This window comes from Orbicella faveolata, unplaced genomic scaffold (genome assembly GCF_042242905.1).
Source record: "Orbicella faveolata isolate gen_17 unplaced genomic scaffold, um_ofav_v1 contig_12, whole genome shotgun sequence".
Classification (NCBI taxonomy): domain Eukaryota; kingdom Metazoa; phylum Cnidaria; class Anthozoa; order Scleractinia; family Merulinidae; genus Orbicella; species Orbicella faveolata.
In genome coordinates this window covers 17033009-17050000 of record NW_028301539.1, presented here as the reverse complement: position 1 = coordinate 17050000, position 16992 = coordinate 17033009, and the positions used below count along the sequence as shown (strand labels likewise).

The following is a 16992-nucleotide window of genomic DNA, read 5'->3' as shown; positions in this document are numbered from 1 at the left end:
CCATACCCCCCCCCCCCCCCACAGAAGGGATTGGAATTTCCCTGGGGGGTGGGGGGTTCTGTAAGACCAAAAAATTTAAAGAAATGTGTGAAGCTTTGTTGGAATTTCCAGAGGGATGGGGGGTCTTAGAAAAAATCCCTTCCATGGGGGAGGTATGGATATTTTCTGGAACAACACATTGTTTTTCTCTGTAGAGACCAGGTCACGAAGAAGCAACCATCAAGGACAGTGAGGATTTCACTATCAACATTGTGTGCGATCTTCTCATGGTGAGTGGCTTTATTAAAGAAGAAAAACGATATGTAGGGTTAGATCAAAAATTAGGTAACCAAGGATTTAACTCACTTGACAATTCTGGTATTGACAAGTTTTGTGTAACCCATTACATACAGGTGACTCGCCATAATCTTGTCGGGGTCTTGACAACCAAGAAAACTAAAACCAGAAATGAACAGTTTATTGTACCCTACAAGTATGAGGAGGTGAGTTTTATTATTCCAGCTTCCCTTGGGACAAGTACAACTAGCTCTCAAATAATGCAAACTTGCCCTGGGCAGGTCTTAAATTGCTCTTTTAATGATATAGATGGCAGATGACTTAGTATACCTGATCTTTTTTCCATCAGGCAAGTGAGAATGAGAAAGGAAAATCTCCTTGATCCAGACAACTGAACAACACTTTTTTCAAGTCCTGAGTTTGAATTCTTTGATGTAACTTCCTCTTGACACAAAAAAGAGCTGGCTAGCACTTAGTAACTTGCAATTTATGTCTGTGTGACCTTTTTACGTGAACTTTCTGTGTGCATGATATTTCAAGTATATAACAGATCTGAACTATGTCTACCCTCACCCGTATAAACTTAAACTAAGGCATTTTGATAAGCTTAAGTGCAGAGCGACGCAGGGAATGTATTTGTACAAATATATGGGACCAAGTTTGCAGTTCTGTTGTTCTCCAAGGATATAAAGCAGTTCCAACTTCTTCTTAACAGACTTTTTTTTTTCCTTTGGTTTAGGCCATAGCCACCAGAGATGCAATGGCCAAAGCCTTGTACGGCACCTTGTTTGACTGGATTGTATTACAAGTGAACCATGCACTGGCTATGAAAAAATCCACCGTTGTAGAGGTACGGCAATTATTTGAAGGAATAGGTCACTGATAGAACTTTTATATTCGTTGCATGGCAGAAATCTTGAAACGTTAATTTAGCAACATCAGTGGTCACAAGACAAGAGTTCAATTAAAATACACGCAAATGTATCGTTTTTTTTTCACTGCGAAGATGATTATTGTATTTTTCATTATACTTTGGAAATGCAGTTTGTCTTTCAACAAGATTTAATGTTCAAACCTGCAAAGGAACAAACTTATTGTAAACAGAGAAAAATGTGGGAAAAACAGGAATGTAAGGATTAAAGTGGTTTGTTCAATTTCATGCTCAAATCAAAGTCGAAAAGTTACATTTTTGTGAAGGAATTAAGAAGCACCACTGCTTGGTGATTTCAGGGATGCTCTATAGGAGTTCTGGACATTTTTGGATTTGAAGATTACCAGCATAACAGCTTTGAACAATTCTGCATCAACTTTGCCAATGAGAAGCTTCAATTCTACTTTAACAAACATGTCTTTAAACTGGAGCAGGTGAGTTTGTTGTAATGACTTAAGCAATAAAGGGGCTATGTCAAGGTATGTGACATACAAAGTTACCTTCAAACTCAGGAAAACCTCAGAAGAAAATTTTAACACAATTGCTATTCATCTAGCAATCTGATTGGCTAATTTGCCGTTGTCGATAAGAGTCCAGGCAACGCTGCTTGCGTCAATGTGTTACGCTCTTGGTCACGCCCTGAAAAAAAAAAAAAAAAAATTTAACCACTGTGATGACGCATTTCATTGTCGATAAAAGTACAGACAACGCTAAACCACTTTCGATTTGTTAAATTGACTAAGGTAGAAAAAACACAGTAAAGAGTAAAGAATAAAACTAGCTTAAGGGACATTAACATGAGTTGAGTATGTGCGAGCTTTCAATCTACAGTTTGAAAGCGTCTGACAACGATTGCAATCTCGTGCAAAATTTAAGATGGCGTTGACAAGTGGAGACTATGCAGAGAATCTACCTTGGCCAGTTGAGCTACCAAATCATAATTTTCTTAAGAATCTGCATGCACCTAGCTTTCTACTGACATATTGAATGTAGAATTCTGTGCAGATATGCTGGAGAAAACAAGTTATCTATGACAAAATATTTGAAACAATGGTTAAGATATACTGAGGACTAATTGCCCATCAACATTCAAACTTCTCTTACTGGTCACAATAACCACGGTGGAATCCCGATGTTTCGAACCTCCAAGGGAAACGAAATTGTTTTGAAAAATCGGGTAGTTCGAGAAATCGGGGGTAAAATTACGGTGTTCTACTGAGGGAGGGAAATGACTTTTGGTTCGAGTTATCGGGAGGTAGAAAAAAGTGAGGGTTCGAGAAATTGGGATTCCACTGTAGTTGGATGTCTCTAAACAAGGCAAATTTTCTTTGGTTACCATTTGGTTACATGTTATTCCCTTAGCTATCTCTTATGATACTCTGCTGATTCTGTGAGGAGCAATTTGGTGAATTGGACTTTGTACTTAAAAAAGCTGGTAAAACAAAAACTGTAGACAACATATACAACATATATGCTTTATGGACATACTTAAATTTGTGCTTTCCAGGATGAGTACATTTCCGAAGGTATCGAGTGGAGGAGTGTAGACTTTGTGGACAATGCAGCCTGCCTGGACTTGATCTCAGGCCGACCAACAGGCCTGCTAAACCTGATTGATGAAGAGAGTAGGTTAGTCTACTGAATCTGGACAGACATCTGGAATATCTGCCCATGAACATTTGTTTTAGTGTGTAGTTCCAGAAATTATCTATACCTCCCCTGGGAAGGGTTTTTTTTTTTTCTAAGACCCCCACTTCTCTGGAAATTGCAATTGAGCTTCATAGGTTTCTTTAAATTTTTTGGTCTTATAGAATCCCCCACCCTACTCCCAGGAAATACATTGTTGCAATACAATTAATTCCAATAAAGGGAACATAAATAGTCTATAGTTAACCAGAATATTTACCTTCTTTGCTCAGTTTTCCTGGAGCCACAGAAAATTCTCTGTTGGCCAAACTGGACAAGAACCATTCAGGTCACAAGTATTATGAGCAGTCTCTCATACAACAAGCGTTTGTCATCAAGCATTACGCAGGAAGTGTCAAGTATAACATCGAGGTTAGTCTGCTGTTCTTGAAGTATCAATTCTCCAAACTTGATAACCCATGTTTCTTTTATGGGTCAGTCAATTCCAGCAGTTCCCATCCCCCCCGCCCCCCAGACTAAACCCCGGGCATAAGCATTTTTTTAAAAAAATGGGCAAATTCACCGGGGTGGGGACACATAAGCTGTCTAAATGCCCAGGGGTTGGGAAGCAGAAAGAGGGCAAATACCCCGCCCCCGGGATCGTCGCCTTCCAACACCTCTGCAGTTTTTTTTGTTAATCAGTTAATAAAACGTTCAACTGTTCGGTATTCTAATGCAACGGTAACGACAACAGGACGTGTTAGTTGATTCTGATTATTTATATATTTCTTTATATTTTGTTTTTAACAGTTTGCTGGAGGATAGTGTGACATTAAATACTTTGTTGTGTAACAACCATTTGTTTTGAATAATTCGACTAGGATAACGACAATCCCGTTAACAATGTTTACAATAAAACAATTATCATTAAATGATGATGAATTGCATTTTAAGCTTGCAAGATCTGTCTTGAAGATCGCATCATTTGAATTCGCAAACCTTAAGTATTTTAACTCCACTTTCATGAATTTAAAAAATGCTAAGCTAGTTTTGAATGCGATATACGGAATAGTCGTGTTCATGTCAGTGATTGTTTTGTGATAAACAAAATATAGTTCACCTTGTCACTTATATTTATATGCTTTCAAGTAATGAAGAAATATCTAAAATTGAGAAAACATACCTTTAAAAACATCTGCAAGTTTCTCTAGTCCCTGACGGACGAGCCATTGTTCGAATAACGCCTCGTCTTTCCCGATGAACGTATCCATGGCACTTTCGAAAACACGTGTGTCAAATGCCCGGGGATCGCCTCGGGGTACGCAAATGCCCAGCCACCGGGCCGCGATAAAATTGCGGATGCCCCACTCCCGGGACTGACAACGCGAACAAATGCCCCGCGGTTGCCCGGGGGTGGGGGGGGGGGAGGGGGGGGGGGGAAATGGGCACTGCTGGAATTGGCTGATGCATTAAGGTTAGTGCTGAGAATTTGGCAGTAGATCAAGATAATATCATTATCTTCTTCGTGGTGATTTTCATATTCTCAAAACCTTTCTTCGTAATAGCGTAGTGAAAATTCAAAAGACTTTGTAAGGAAAAATTATATGTTGATAGCTCTTGGGAATTAAATGATTAATGTAGCCGCTTAGTAGTTCTATATTAGTACTCTCTCGAAGTGTCTAAATAAACTGCCCTCCTTTATATTTTCAGTGATAATTTTAGAGATATCGAGTACCTCGATATTTGAAGTAACAGGAACTGGCCTGTCCGTTTATTTGTGTTTGATAAGGAATTTAATTTGATGTACAATAACATGTATATTGGAGGTTGTGCGAAATATTGGGAATATAATGAAATGTCTAGCATCTTTCTTGCAGGGATTTTTAGACAAAAACAGAGACCTTATGAGACCAGACATTTTGAGTGTTCTCAAGAACAGTGATTCCAGATTTGTGAGAGACTTGCTTGGTGAGTGATAAGGCTTTTCCATCCGTGCGTCTACAGGTGCATATGTACTTGCGGTAACAGTCTTAAAAAGGAAACTTTTAAACTTTGTCTAGACACATCCCGTATTTGTCACGCAACGACTCCTCTCAATATAACCGCAGCATTGGAGCCTGTCACGCGAATGTCTTCTCATTATTTTGTTTTTCTTTCGTAGGAGCTGATCCGGTGGCTGTGTACAGATGGTCAATTGTCCGGTCATTCTTCAAAGCTGTGCATGCTTTTAAGATGGCTGGTAGAGAGCATCGTTTAAGTAAGAGAAAAATTATTTGCTAATGCTACTGCCAAAAAAAAAAAAAAAAAAATTAAAACATTATTTAACTGGAGGGACAACAATTTGATACATTCAGATTCTGGGTTCTATTTGTAAGTTGCATACAGCGTGTCAGATTTGTTTTCAAAGCTAGTTTCCCAGAACAAAAGTAGCAGCTCTGCCGATTGAAAAACTTTGCGTATTGTTGGTGAGGGTTCGGAGAGTGAATTTCGGTGTACAGTATGCTGTAGATGGAATGGTCAATCGCAGTTAACCTTGTAGCACTTTTGCCAAGTTTCCCCCAGTAGTTCGCCGGTTCCTTCCTGTACTCCCGGGTATTAAGAAGCACTGTTAATATAACTGTCTCTTCTGAGTTCACAAAACGAAAGAAGAGGCCAACCTTTACCACTTATCGCTTCCCTCCCACTACTTTTTGTAATGATTTACTTGAACTACGGTCTGTTTTTTTTTAAGGTGGTAAAGCAAATGATCGTTTAGCAAGTCAAGGTGGAAAAAAGAGAGGAAGTGTAAGAACTTTATTTCTGTTTATACAAATTATATTTTACACGCAAGGAAGAAGTTAGCACTTCAAATTTTGCTGATGCTTGTTATATTGTGCACAAGCGAAGCCTCCCGGCAAAGTTTTTCAACCATTATAAATCTAATGCAGTTATTTTTGTATATTCGAAATGTTTAAATTACAGGTGCCACAATTGGCCAGTTCGAGTTCATCGTAACTGAGTAATGAGTGCGACATAAGTTGCGGGAGCGCATTATAGAGTTAAATAGAAGCCAAGCAGCCTGCGTCACGAGTTTGTGCAATTTCCTGAACATTAATTAAGGAAAAAGTAAACTTGCCTTATTTGGTGAAAATTGCTAACAACATTCAATATTCTTTTTTTTTGTATTCCAGTTGATCAAGAGCTCAAGGTATGTGTCACACCACTTCATGATTTTTTAAAAATGAAACCACGGCAGGAATTTGGAAACTCTTGAGATTCCAGGTGTCTGAGTGTCTAATCAGCGTCTATTGTTGAGAGAAAATAGATAGACAGGACACACGAAAAAAGAAAATCTAATCGATTTAAATTTTTTTGTTGTAAATTTCGATAGAAAAAGGGTTGTCTTAGTTTGTCAGCCAGAACTAAATTCTAGTTTCTAATGGGACTGTTACAGGGAAGAAGGCATTGGATCGAACCATGTGTGACTATAGAATGTAGCCTATTTATGTATTGTATAACATTAGCGTTTTGCCGTGTAAAAACGCTAAATACTCTTGTTAATATGAAGAGCCCTCATTTTATAGTCCCTAAAAAAAGAAAAAGAAAATGCAGAAAAGTGTTTTAAGTGTTAATGGTTCGAGTGTCCTCACTGTAAAGAATTTTATACATTTATTTTCGTGAACCCTTCGTGAGTAATGTATTCGAAGCAATGAACAGGCCCCTATAAAAAGGTTCAACGCTCTCCGGTATAAAGAAAGCAAGTTAGTGGGTAGGGCGCGAAAGAAGTGTTGAAGAAAGCACATGCCAGGTGAGCGACGTTTTTCTACACTCTAGTCTTTAATTGCTTTTGTTGCTATTTGTCTAAGTGCTTTCAAATAGGGCAATGCTCCGTTATAGCTTGTTGTCAGTTTTGCAATGTAGCAACACTTATTTTCTTCAGAAAAATCGAAAAGAAATCTTATTTTGAAGACACTTGCGGGCGAAATGACGCCTTTCGCGTCCTCTGTACTCTCATAAGGCGCATACTTCAGTTAAATGCTCTGCCTGGCGGATAGAGAATATATAACTGAAAAAAAATTCGTTTTTCCTATGATATACCAGAAAGAATGTTGCTTTAAAATGAACTGATTTAAATCTGTTTTACATCTGACACGCGCAGAATGCTGTCTTTTCTTGGTTCTCTTTCAAGCCATGCTTAAATTCAAAGCGCAGTTGCCTGAAGCAACATTTTTATTGTATACTTTTTTGTCTTAGGTTGAACATGTTTGATTCCGAAGAAGCGCCTGGTATTTCAAACAGCGAAACAGCAAATCTCTTCAGAAAAGCTTCCAGAGTTATCAGGTTTAACATTCCATTCCTTTTATTCTGAGGATGGTATTAGTAAGTGACGTAGGCAGATGGGTGCAACGCCTAGGGCTTGATCACGTGCTATTTGCAGCTGTAGTTGCTAAGTAAAGTGACGTATCGTCATGGCGACGAGGTCACGTGAACAGTTTCAGTCTGTTTAGGCTATTTCTGATTGGAAGATTAGGAACCGAAAACTGTTCGGCTCCTTCAGCGAGGATTTATAGAACACGACGGAACACTCGAACCAAGACTGCATAAGTTCTCATTTACCGTGTCATCTCATTCGTTGTTGATTGTTTTGTTTTCAGGAGAATGCAAAGTAACAAACAGACAACCAAGGTTAGAACGCAGTTAATGTCGCCGTACATTCTGCTTGTTTTAATAAAATCTACCTAGCTCAACGATCTCCTTCAATGATGTAATTTTACTAAATCCCTTCTTTAGTTCTGCCCCAATCGATCTTGTTGGAGATTTGCTTTCTAAATCTTCTAGGCTTCGAGTTTATTTTGTAATTTATTTGTGGTGTATTTGATTTTTGTAGCCTCTATCCAAGATTCGTCAAGGTCTGGAAACCAAACGAGACATGACTGTTCGGACGTTTGATTACCTGTTTAGAACAATGCAGCGAGGCAAAGGCACACCCAAAAACCCGCCTACAGTCAGCGCTCAGTTCCAGGTTGGTTTTTATTCAGTAGTAAGAGTTGTCACAGGTCAGGAGAACAGAAAAAATAGTTCTTGAAAGGGAAAAGTCAGGGTATGTTATTTTGAGTCAGGAAAAATTGACTTTTTAAATAAAAATCGGAGAAATTTGAAGTAATTTAACACCGCTGAGTTTATACAGTTGAAGGCTGGAAGAAACATTTGGGGTCACTGTGATCTCAACGATGTTTTTCCTTAATGAAGAAGGAGAGAACAGAGGGAATTTTGACGTGTTCAGATATAGAAAGAGATGTTTACTACATACAGAGCTCTAACAGGAATTTTCAAAGTTTTGAGATTAAACCGACTTTTGTGAGCTGAGTTGCAAAACGTCAAAGTTTGTGAAGTATCTTACATTTAATCAAGTAAAATTATGACAGTTTGCAGCAGTAATATTACGTACCCGTGGTGTATACTTAATGTTCGTTTTAGCCGAAACAAACAAACAAGAAGTGGGGGGGGGGGGGGGGTATGAAGAGGTTTCAGTAGGTGAGAGAGGTTCGGCGTACAGCTGTGGCCGTTGAAAAGAGGTCGTTTTTATTTGTGAGTCAACCGTAATGTGATGGTATTTAGTGTGGTGTTATTTTCGTATTCTTCTTTCAGTCCTCTCTTATCCGCCTCGTGGAAATCCTGGAAGAGGCCCAGCCATTCTTTGTTCGCTGCATCAGATCTAACGCGGAAAAGGTAAGGAAATGCTCAATAATAATACTGCTCACTGATTGAAATTCTGTAGAGTGTTTTCACTCACGTGGCCCCCAGCCATGCAAATTTATTGGAACAAAAAAAAAAGAATTTACTTGAAAATATTCAAATCCCACAGGAATGGTTTGGCACACCAATATGGCTGCCATGACGTCATGTAAAAACACTCTATACCCATTCTTATTCTTTTATTGATTCGTATTGATTTTGAAATTTGGTTAACCATGTCACCCTTGTTTTTAGGCACCTATGACATTCGATTGTGACTTGGTTATTCGACAGTTGAGGTATACAGGAATGCTAGAGACTGTACGAATCAGGACGCTTGGCTATCAGTGGCGATTCACGTTTGAGGTCAGTAGTTTGCTTGATGTTTTAACAGCTGTTTTGATGAAACGTTGTCTGTAGGAACCCTGTGCCTCCTACGCAGCCGTTCTTTGTGTGATCAGTGGGCGGAGGGCGTAAGATTACGTGAAAAATCATCTGCTCAAGGAGGAGTAGGTTGAACAGAACTCGGCCTGGACGCGCTGAATCGACATACCGGTATGAAACATGAAACATGAAACATGTAAGAGTCCAGTACTTTTGGCTAACGTTGATACCGAACTGACAAGATAATCCCATCTTACCTGCTCGGGGAGCAAATCGCAGCAGAGGTTTGGTTCGTCTTGCACGTCTGCGAAGCTAGCAATATAATAAACTCGTGTTTTGTCGTCTCTTTTTAATTTAAATCGTACCACACAATTAGTCGTGGTTATTGACTACAAAGTCGTTTAGAAATCTACTTGAACAGACGATTTTGGCAAAAGTAGACCATCAAAGGGAAAAAAACGGTAGTCCTTCATTCAAATTTAACCAACTCTGGTAAAATTAATGCTTTAGTGTGCGATATATGATGCCCAAGAATAATTAACAGTAGCAGATGTGCGCGTTGTCGTCATTTGACTACAACTACCAGAATTTCTTTCGTTTTTTCTTTATTATTTAATTCCCAGTGGGGTTTAGATAACAATTGCCCTAATTAGCATAAGAAACAGAAAAAGTGAAGGATTCTGGTAGCTGTAGTCAAATGACGCCGTCATGCAAATCGCCTATTAGGAAGTTTAAGAAAACAACGACGGCAACGGCAACGGGAACGTCGCGAAACAAGATTTAATGAGCAGAACAATGGCTTTGCACGTGCGTTATAATTCTTGGTACATTTCTTTGCCGTCCTGTGCAGAACAACAACATGAAATGACCAAATTCTGCGTTGCCTGGAGAACGTGAACGACGACGGCTAATTTTTTAAATTTATATTCCCAATTTAACACTGTGTTCCATATTCAGTTTCGAGGTAGTTTTGACAGTGACAAACAAACTAAATGACTTTAGGGTATCGCAAGATTCGTAGGTAAAATATAAGTTCATTTTTTAACCGACGTTGTCCTCGGCGTCGCCGTCGTGGTTTCTTAAACTCCCTATTATTCCGCGAGCGCGCGTTGGATATGTGATGACAAGCCAATGGAAACTCTTGAATTGCATTACCCAATGATCCAGTTTTCAATCAAAGAGTATAGACCACGGGAAACTCTATTATTTTTATTTTTATTTTAAAATATTATTATTATTATTATTACAACCACCAAACAATACAATATTACGATATTACATTACAATATTAACATTTTTTTCTTACAATTCTGTTGTTTAATGAAGCCAATCGACCACAGCTTTATTAAACTATTGTCGATTTGTTTGTCGCCAGGACATTGAAAATTTAACTGCTAAGGAAAGGGAAATCCTTGTGGAGTGTCGTGCGCGTGACAGCTGACAGCTCGTGACAGCTCGTCTGACTGAGGCTGTAGAGTTTGTCGGAAATTTTTCCTCAATGTTTCAATCGATATTTACAACCTCTTCGATTTCTGTTTCCTTGTCGCGACAAGTCGCGACAATTGCCCGAGGTTTGTGAATTTACCCTGCTTTGCGCTACAAGTTGTATCACAGGCTGCGTCATTTCAGGGAAGAGCTAGGGAAAATTATTCTAAAAAAAGTATTTTAATCACGCCTCCGTTGTCAGTAAAGCGCGTGATAACCACATGAGACTTTTGTCACCTTATGAGACCTTGATGAGAGCAATAAGCATGTCGAAATTCCATATTCCAATTCTGAACGGTTTCTTTATGATAAGTAAAAATGCTGAGATCGTCGCTAATCAATGTCCTACATAATGGCCACGATCGCTACAGCATAAAAAAATGCGCGAGAGGACCTGGATCAAACAGTGACGCGGTTTATCATCGTAACATTCGCTATATCTTCGAAGGGTGGTTTCCTCTGATGGTAATGATCATGCACTGCAGCGGCCGTCGCCACAACGATCGCTATGTCAGCTGAAGAGGCGATCGCTGAGCTTCCTAGAGATCATATGGAAGCCGCCCTTAAGAAACCATAAGCTCAGTGTTGAACTGAAGAAAATCGTGGAAATAATAAGGGATTTCTGAGGGATTTTGAAACGACTTTTTGAACGTGTGTAGCCACTTGTTTTGCTTGATAGGGCATTGACTTTTGGTTGCACTTGATGAGTTACATTACCAGTATCGTTCGTCAGTTTTTATAGCAACTGTCCAGTTATTGATCATGAGTTTTTTCCTATAACAAAAACTCAGAAGGAGCAAGCGTAGACTTCCGCTAGGTAAAAGTGCGAGTGAACTGACTTGATTTCGTACAATACAGTAATTTTAAGGCAAATACTGAAACAGAATTTTTGTTGCTAACATACATGTATGCCATGCAGAAATTCATGAGAATCAGTTGAATTATTACCAAAATAAGTACTTTTGACTCGGCAGAATATAGTTATTTCTATTCATCGAGTTCCACAACAAAGTTTGACGATTCTCGTTTACGGTTGAATCCAGTGATGTAATGGGCGTGCGGGGAAATTGACAGTCATTGAAAAAAGTAATTTTCACCGATGAGAAACGAGATGTGACCTAGTTAAAATTCGTTTATTAGAGGAGTTATTCTGAGTCCTAAGTCCTTAAATTGCTCTTGGAAATATGCCTCGTTAACGTGTTTTGGCTGTCGCAAACGGAAGAGTAAACGTTCTTTTTATAGTTTTACTGGCCTGGGCACGTTTAACTGAGTTTAAGAGTCGAGCACGTTTTTAGGCCAGACTTGCGTATGTTTACGTGTGAGTACGTGCGTTTAATACATAGTAAAAGGAACTCGTTAAAACACTCAATGAAAGAAAAAGCCGCAACGCTCGCGACTGATTCCACCGCTATAAATCGATATGACAAAACTAAGGGTATTTTTTGTTGCTTGTAACTGCTGCTATAATTACTTAGTTCTGTTTAATATGATTCGTAGATGACCTACCTTCTTTAGATATCCTTTTGGTGGACTAGAAAGGATCGTTTTTCCTAGATAAGAGAATTCAATTCCCTTGTGCGGTTTTCCGTTTTTCGTACCTTTTATCTCTTTGTCCTTGAAAGACAGCCAAGCGTAGCCCATGAAATATGTACAGTGTCACATTCAGTGATCAGACCCTCGTTTTTAGTGCGAAGTTCGAAAGACGGAGTACTTCTAAGGTTGCTTCAAGTAAGCGAAATGCTAGCGAGTTCCTGATCGAAAATGTGACCTTCATAAAAGTCAACATTTTTGTCAGTTGGACACAATATGATTGTAGTACTCACTAAAAGACCGTAACAGAAATCTGTTAACCTCGTGTAGGGGTAGGTGAGGGGGCATATGAACTCCCTCGCAGGGTAGGTGATTGCATTTGCATATTCTAGGGGTTACTAGAAAGTAATTTTTTGATCGCAGAATCCAAACAAACATGGCGTCTTGTGTCGGTGGTTTTCTGCAAGCTACGAGACGGGAAAATTCCGCAGTTAGAACCAAAACACACCTTTAAAGAGTTCGAAATGGTAAGAAATAAACATCTAGAAGCAATGATGTCGTTCTCTGGGTTGCCAGAAGGTCTGAATCAAAGGTCTCTTTGAATACATGTAAAACAAAACCGCGCTACCGAACACTGCGGACAATTTTAGAAAGGGCTCTCTCGTCTACAGTACGGAAACATCGCAAGTTCAACCAAATGTATCGCTTATTAAATTAGCATTCTCTTCTAGAGGAATTAGTTTGGCGTTATAAACTTTTGCGTTCTCCGCAGATGGAAAACAACACGCTTTGCATGGATAGCAAAAAAATATACTTTCAGTTTGGAGAACTCTTATTGATAAGTCGTATATCCAAGTGACTAGTTTTCATGAGCTCGATCTTTATGTCACCTGTTAATTAGCGTTATAGATATTAGCCTTACTCCTGCCGTGAAATGAAACCGGGGTTGATAACTTCACACTTTCCGTTGGAACCCGCTCGTTACGTAATAGTCCACTCAACGTTTGACTGTGAGAGAGTTCTCCATGATGCACAATCAACTGTTTATAAGACTGACCTGTGTCGTCTGGCGTTGAAGTATTTTTGTTGTCATGTTTGGGATCATCTGCTTATTTGCGCAACCTTGTGTGGGATTCCCTCTTTAACAGACCCAGTATTTGACCTTATTTATGTGTTATATCTCTATTAATTTTATGAGAATGTTTTCATTGGATAGCGCTACAGAACTTAGCAGATTTTGGCGTTGCATAAACGAGTGTTTTTGTTATTATTGACCGAACTAGTAAAATGCACGAGTATTATCGTAAGGGCTTAGAAAGTGTCTAGTGTGTATACCCCATAGGAAGATTTTTCAGTGGTGTGAAAGCGTTTGGCACCGTAGGCTCTTTGTCCTCATCTTTGTTTTTGTCAAGCTTTCTTAAGTTTCTCATGCCAAATTCAGCGAGTAATTTCTGGTGCCGGTGCGATGTGGTTAATTAGTTTCACCTGTGTCTTGAGACTGCACAATTCATTATTTTTGGCCTTAGGAATACCATTTACGGCTTGGTACATTGACGTTTATTTACGTTGTGTATTTGCGGTATTGCCGGGACAAATTAGGATTAAAGCAGATATGTGGATGCAACATTTTCGATTCGGAAATCTCGCATGATAACTTTACCCGGTCGCTGAAATGAACTCAGGAAATGAAGAAGGAGTTGATAACTTTCATCACCTGCAGCGTTCAGTTTGGAATCTTCATTTCTTTCGTTTTTTCGTGAGGTGTTCACGGCTTAACTCCGTCTCGCGCCATTGAACTTGCAAAGCAGGAACGAATTAGTTCTGCGTAAACCGCTCAAGGTACACGATAAGTTGTTGTTATTATGGATTATAATTCCCAGACAATTTATTCGTCTCGATCTACAGAGGGTGATATAACTTCATATGCCTACCCACTCGAGTCTAGACTGCGAACCAAACCCGAGTTTGTGGGTGGGGGTCACTCCCAAAGGGTATGTTTTTTGTAGCCGTTTTTTTCAGAAATAGGGTATCGATTTTGGCCATTTTGGTCTCAAATAGGGTATAGTTTTTGCACTTTAGTCGTTCTTTCTGCTTTTTCATCATTATCGATAAGACCATCAGCAAAAGACCACAGTGTATCGGTCTGAACTAGGGATCTAATTATAAGGCAGGTCTGACACAGGGTATTGATTTAAGGGTCAGGTCTTAAATAGGGTATCGAATTTTTGGTCGGGTCATAAATGGGTAGGGAAAATCGCAGATTTTGTTCTCCACCAAGATTTTCTGGTAGAACCCTCCCCCTCGGCGTTCAAGCGGAAAAATACTCGCTTTAATCGTTGTTTAAGAAGAGCTGCAACGTTTATAACTCGAAAATCAGTTCTTCAAGGGATATCTACCTATAACACGGTTACAAGGTTTAACATTTTTAAAATGAAACAATCAAGCAACATTTTATTTTACTTAACAATTAGTTGATTTGCGACTTTTCGGGAATGTAATTTGTGGTTTCAGTTTTTTGAGGATTTCTTGGTTAGATCAAGAACTTAGAGAGGTAAAGTTTGACTCTTCTGTTTTCAAGGTTCAAGGTCTTATCTGAGTTGTGAGATAAAATGCTATATCCGGCGCGATTCGTCTCTAGATCTTTCTTCAGAAACGGCATTTGTTTCAGATGAGACGCGTCCAGTCCAAACTCCCCTTTGATAAGGATATCTTCCTAAAATGGACACCTAACTTTTCAAGGACGATTAACTCAATCTTTATTACAGTAACACTAACTTTATTAATACATAATTTAATTACAAGCCTCAGTAGCTCGCAGCTATTCTAGGCGAGCTATCATTATTTTAATAACCCAAAGCTGATTTGTTCATTCGGGCCAGTAAATTAGATCTGCCTCTACTGAAAATACGTATTGAAATATTTTGACTTTATTGCTATTTTCCACAATTAAATAATCACACATTCTTGGATAGAGAACAAAAAGAAAGTTGATCGCCACAAGCTAGGAGACTGAAATGAAATGATCACTTTTGCAGTTTGTTTCGAGATTGTTCAATTTTGACGATTTCAGCAAATCACTTTCTTTCTATAAGTGGTTTATTCATTTCTAGAGTTTCTTTTTTATGACCGTTTTTGCAATTGAGTACATAGCCAGAGATTAATAACAACAAGAAGGTAAAATTACTCGAGCAATCGTTGAGCCAATCAATATGAATAAATACAAATTAATGTTTGCACGTGTAAGGTTGGTTGGCAATAAAGAGATGGGTAAACAGAGTTTAAAACAGTAGAAAAATAAAGTGATTAAAAGAAAAAAACCAACCAACGATTAAACCAAAACGAACAAGCAGGCACAATCAAAATGCCATAGAAAAGCTATTTTTTGATTAAAGAAGGCTGTAAGGTGTTTAATTTGACTTTGATTTTAAACGTTTTTTCGTCGAGATGATTCCACACTAGCGGATGTTGGTTTTTCCTTTTAATCAATGTGGTACGTTGATCTGGAAGCACGCCGAGCATTGTACTTCATGTCATGTACTTTGAGGGGTCGTTCGATTCGACCGAATCGCCAAATGTGAACTAGTCTTCCTTTTGATTCGAGAGCTCAATTTCAATTTAATGTCAAGACAGCTGTACAGCTGTAGCTTAAGCCTCTCTCAAGGCGCTTTTTAGCGAGCAAAAGAAAATTAAAGTATAATTCGACGGGAAGACTGAAACCGGAAGTCGCGTGCCCAAACCTCTTGTGCGTGCGATCAACAGGTGATCAATTACGTCATTTGATATTTTGGCAAACACAAGCCGGAAAGTGCGCGTCTTTGATTACATCTCCTTGATTCGTCGCAAACCTGCCTGACTTTAGTCAGCTGGTAGCGCGCAATTGTGCGTGTTGTTAGGCATGATGGAGTTAGATGGTGCGTTTTCCGTGGTTTGAGCGAACAGAAGTCGACTTCATGATATTCAGTGAATTAAATCTCGAAGAGAATTTTTACAAGTACGCAGATCGCTTTTCTCTTTGTACGAATGAGCTGCTTCGCAATGGTGTTGAAGTGTATTTGTTCCTCCGCGTGGATACTCGGCGTCGGCGGATTAAAGATTCTCGTGATCCTGGCTTTGACACCTTTTGTGTTATTGAAGGTTAGTTGCTGTAGTTCTCGTGTCGGTATCCTTTAGTTTGTGGATTTCATGTACTGTTCGCGGCATTCATGTGTGTCGTGAATAAATATAGCTTTCAACAGGTGTTATTCAGAAGGTTGTTTTATACACATCAGTTTTTTCAGGGTAGACCAGCGAACTGAAATGCAAAATGGAAGTTGGACTTTTACAGTTGAAGAATTCTCTCTCTTCCGGGCTTTGTTTGAATTGAAGACGAAAATAGAGATAGTCATAAAAATCGAATCGTTCATCGAGAAGATAATGATCAAAATAATACTTAAAATTTAACCCTGATATGATGGAGTCAAAAATTATGTTTTGTAGGTAATGGAATATAAGCTCTATATTTATAGTCCTTGCCTTGCGTGATGGCGTTACGTAAAAGCACTCAGTGAAAAGTTCAATATCTGAAGGATTTTTTCCTTTATCTTAATCCACTCATGTACTAAAGACGTCTTATAAAGGATCAATCATTTTTGGTACTACCGGAAATCTCTGATTTTAAATTAGAAACTTTTTTATTGTCGTCTAGTATGCGGTTTTGCGCGCTTCTGTGTTCTTTGTTTTGGTGAAAACCTGCGGCGGCTAGAGTCAACATAGCCGAACAGAAAAAGAAATATTGCCATCAATAATTAAACCGTAATCTATAAAGTAATCTTCGACTAAAATGCTAGATTACGGGTAGTAGCTTTTGTTGCTGAAATCCTTAAAAAGTTAAAATTATGTAAATTATGTAACGAAACGAGTAGGGAATGACGCGAGATGAGTGATTGTCGATTCGCGCAGCTGATTTTCAGATGCTCTTTAACAACGTTGTTCAGAGCAAAACATCAACAGTGTCGTGATGTACTGCCAAATTCTCCCAACTAACAGTTAAGGCAATGAGTGGTAAT

The 16992-nt window shown here is 38.8% G+C and overlaps 1 protein-coding gene across 1 annotated transcript in view; it reads left to right on the top strand.

Moving 5' to 3' along the window:
* Nucleotides 1–16992, top strand: part of LOC110062899 (unconventional myosin-IXb-like) — a 55611-nt gene that overhangs the window by 15718 nt on the left and 22901 nt on the right. The window contains exons 8-22 of the mRNA XM_089282576.1: nt 195–269; nt 393–482; nt 1016–1126; nt 1507–1641; nt 2715–2836; nt 3127–3265; nt 4711–4801; nt 4995–5090; nt 5565–5617; nt 6004–6020; nt 7067–7153; nt 7468–7498; nt 7701–7835; nt 8462–8542; nt 8804–8914. Of these exons, the coding sequence (XP_089138702.1) occupies nt 195–269; nt 393–482; nt 1016–1126; nt 1507–1641; nt 2715–2836; nt 3127–3265; nt 4711–4801; nt 4995–5090; nt 5565–5617; nt 6004–6020; nt 7067–7153; nt 7468–7498; nt 7701–7835; nt 8462–8542; nt 8804–8914 (1374 nt within the window). The remainder of the gene's footprint in view (nt 1–194; nt 270–392; nt 483–1015; nt 1127–1506; nt 1642–2714; nt 2837–3126; nt 3266–4710; nt 4802–4994; nt 5091–5564; nt 5618–6003; nt 6021–7066; nt 7154–7467; nt 7499–7700; nt 7836–8461; nt 8543–8803; nt 8915–16992) is intronic.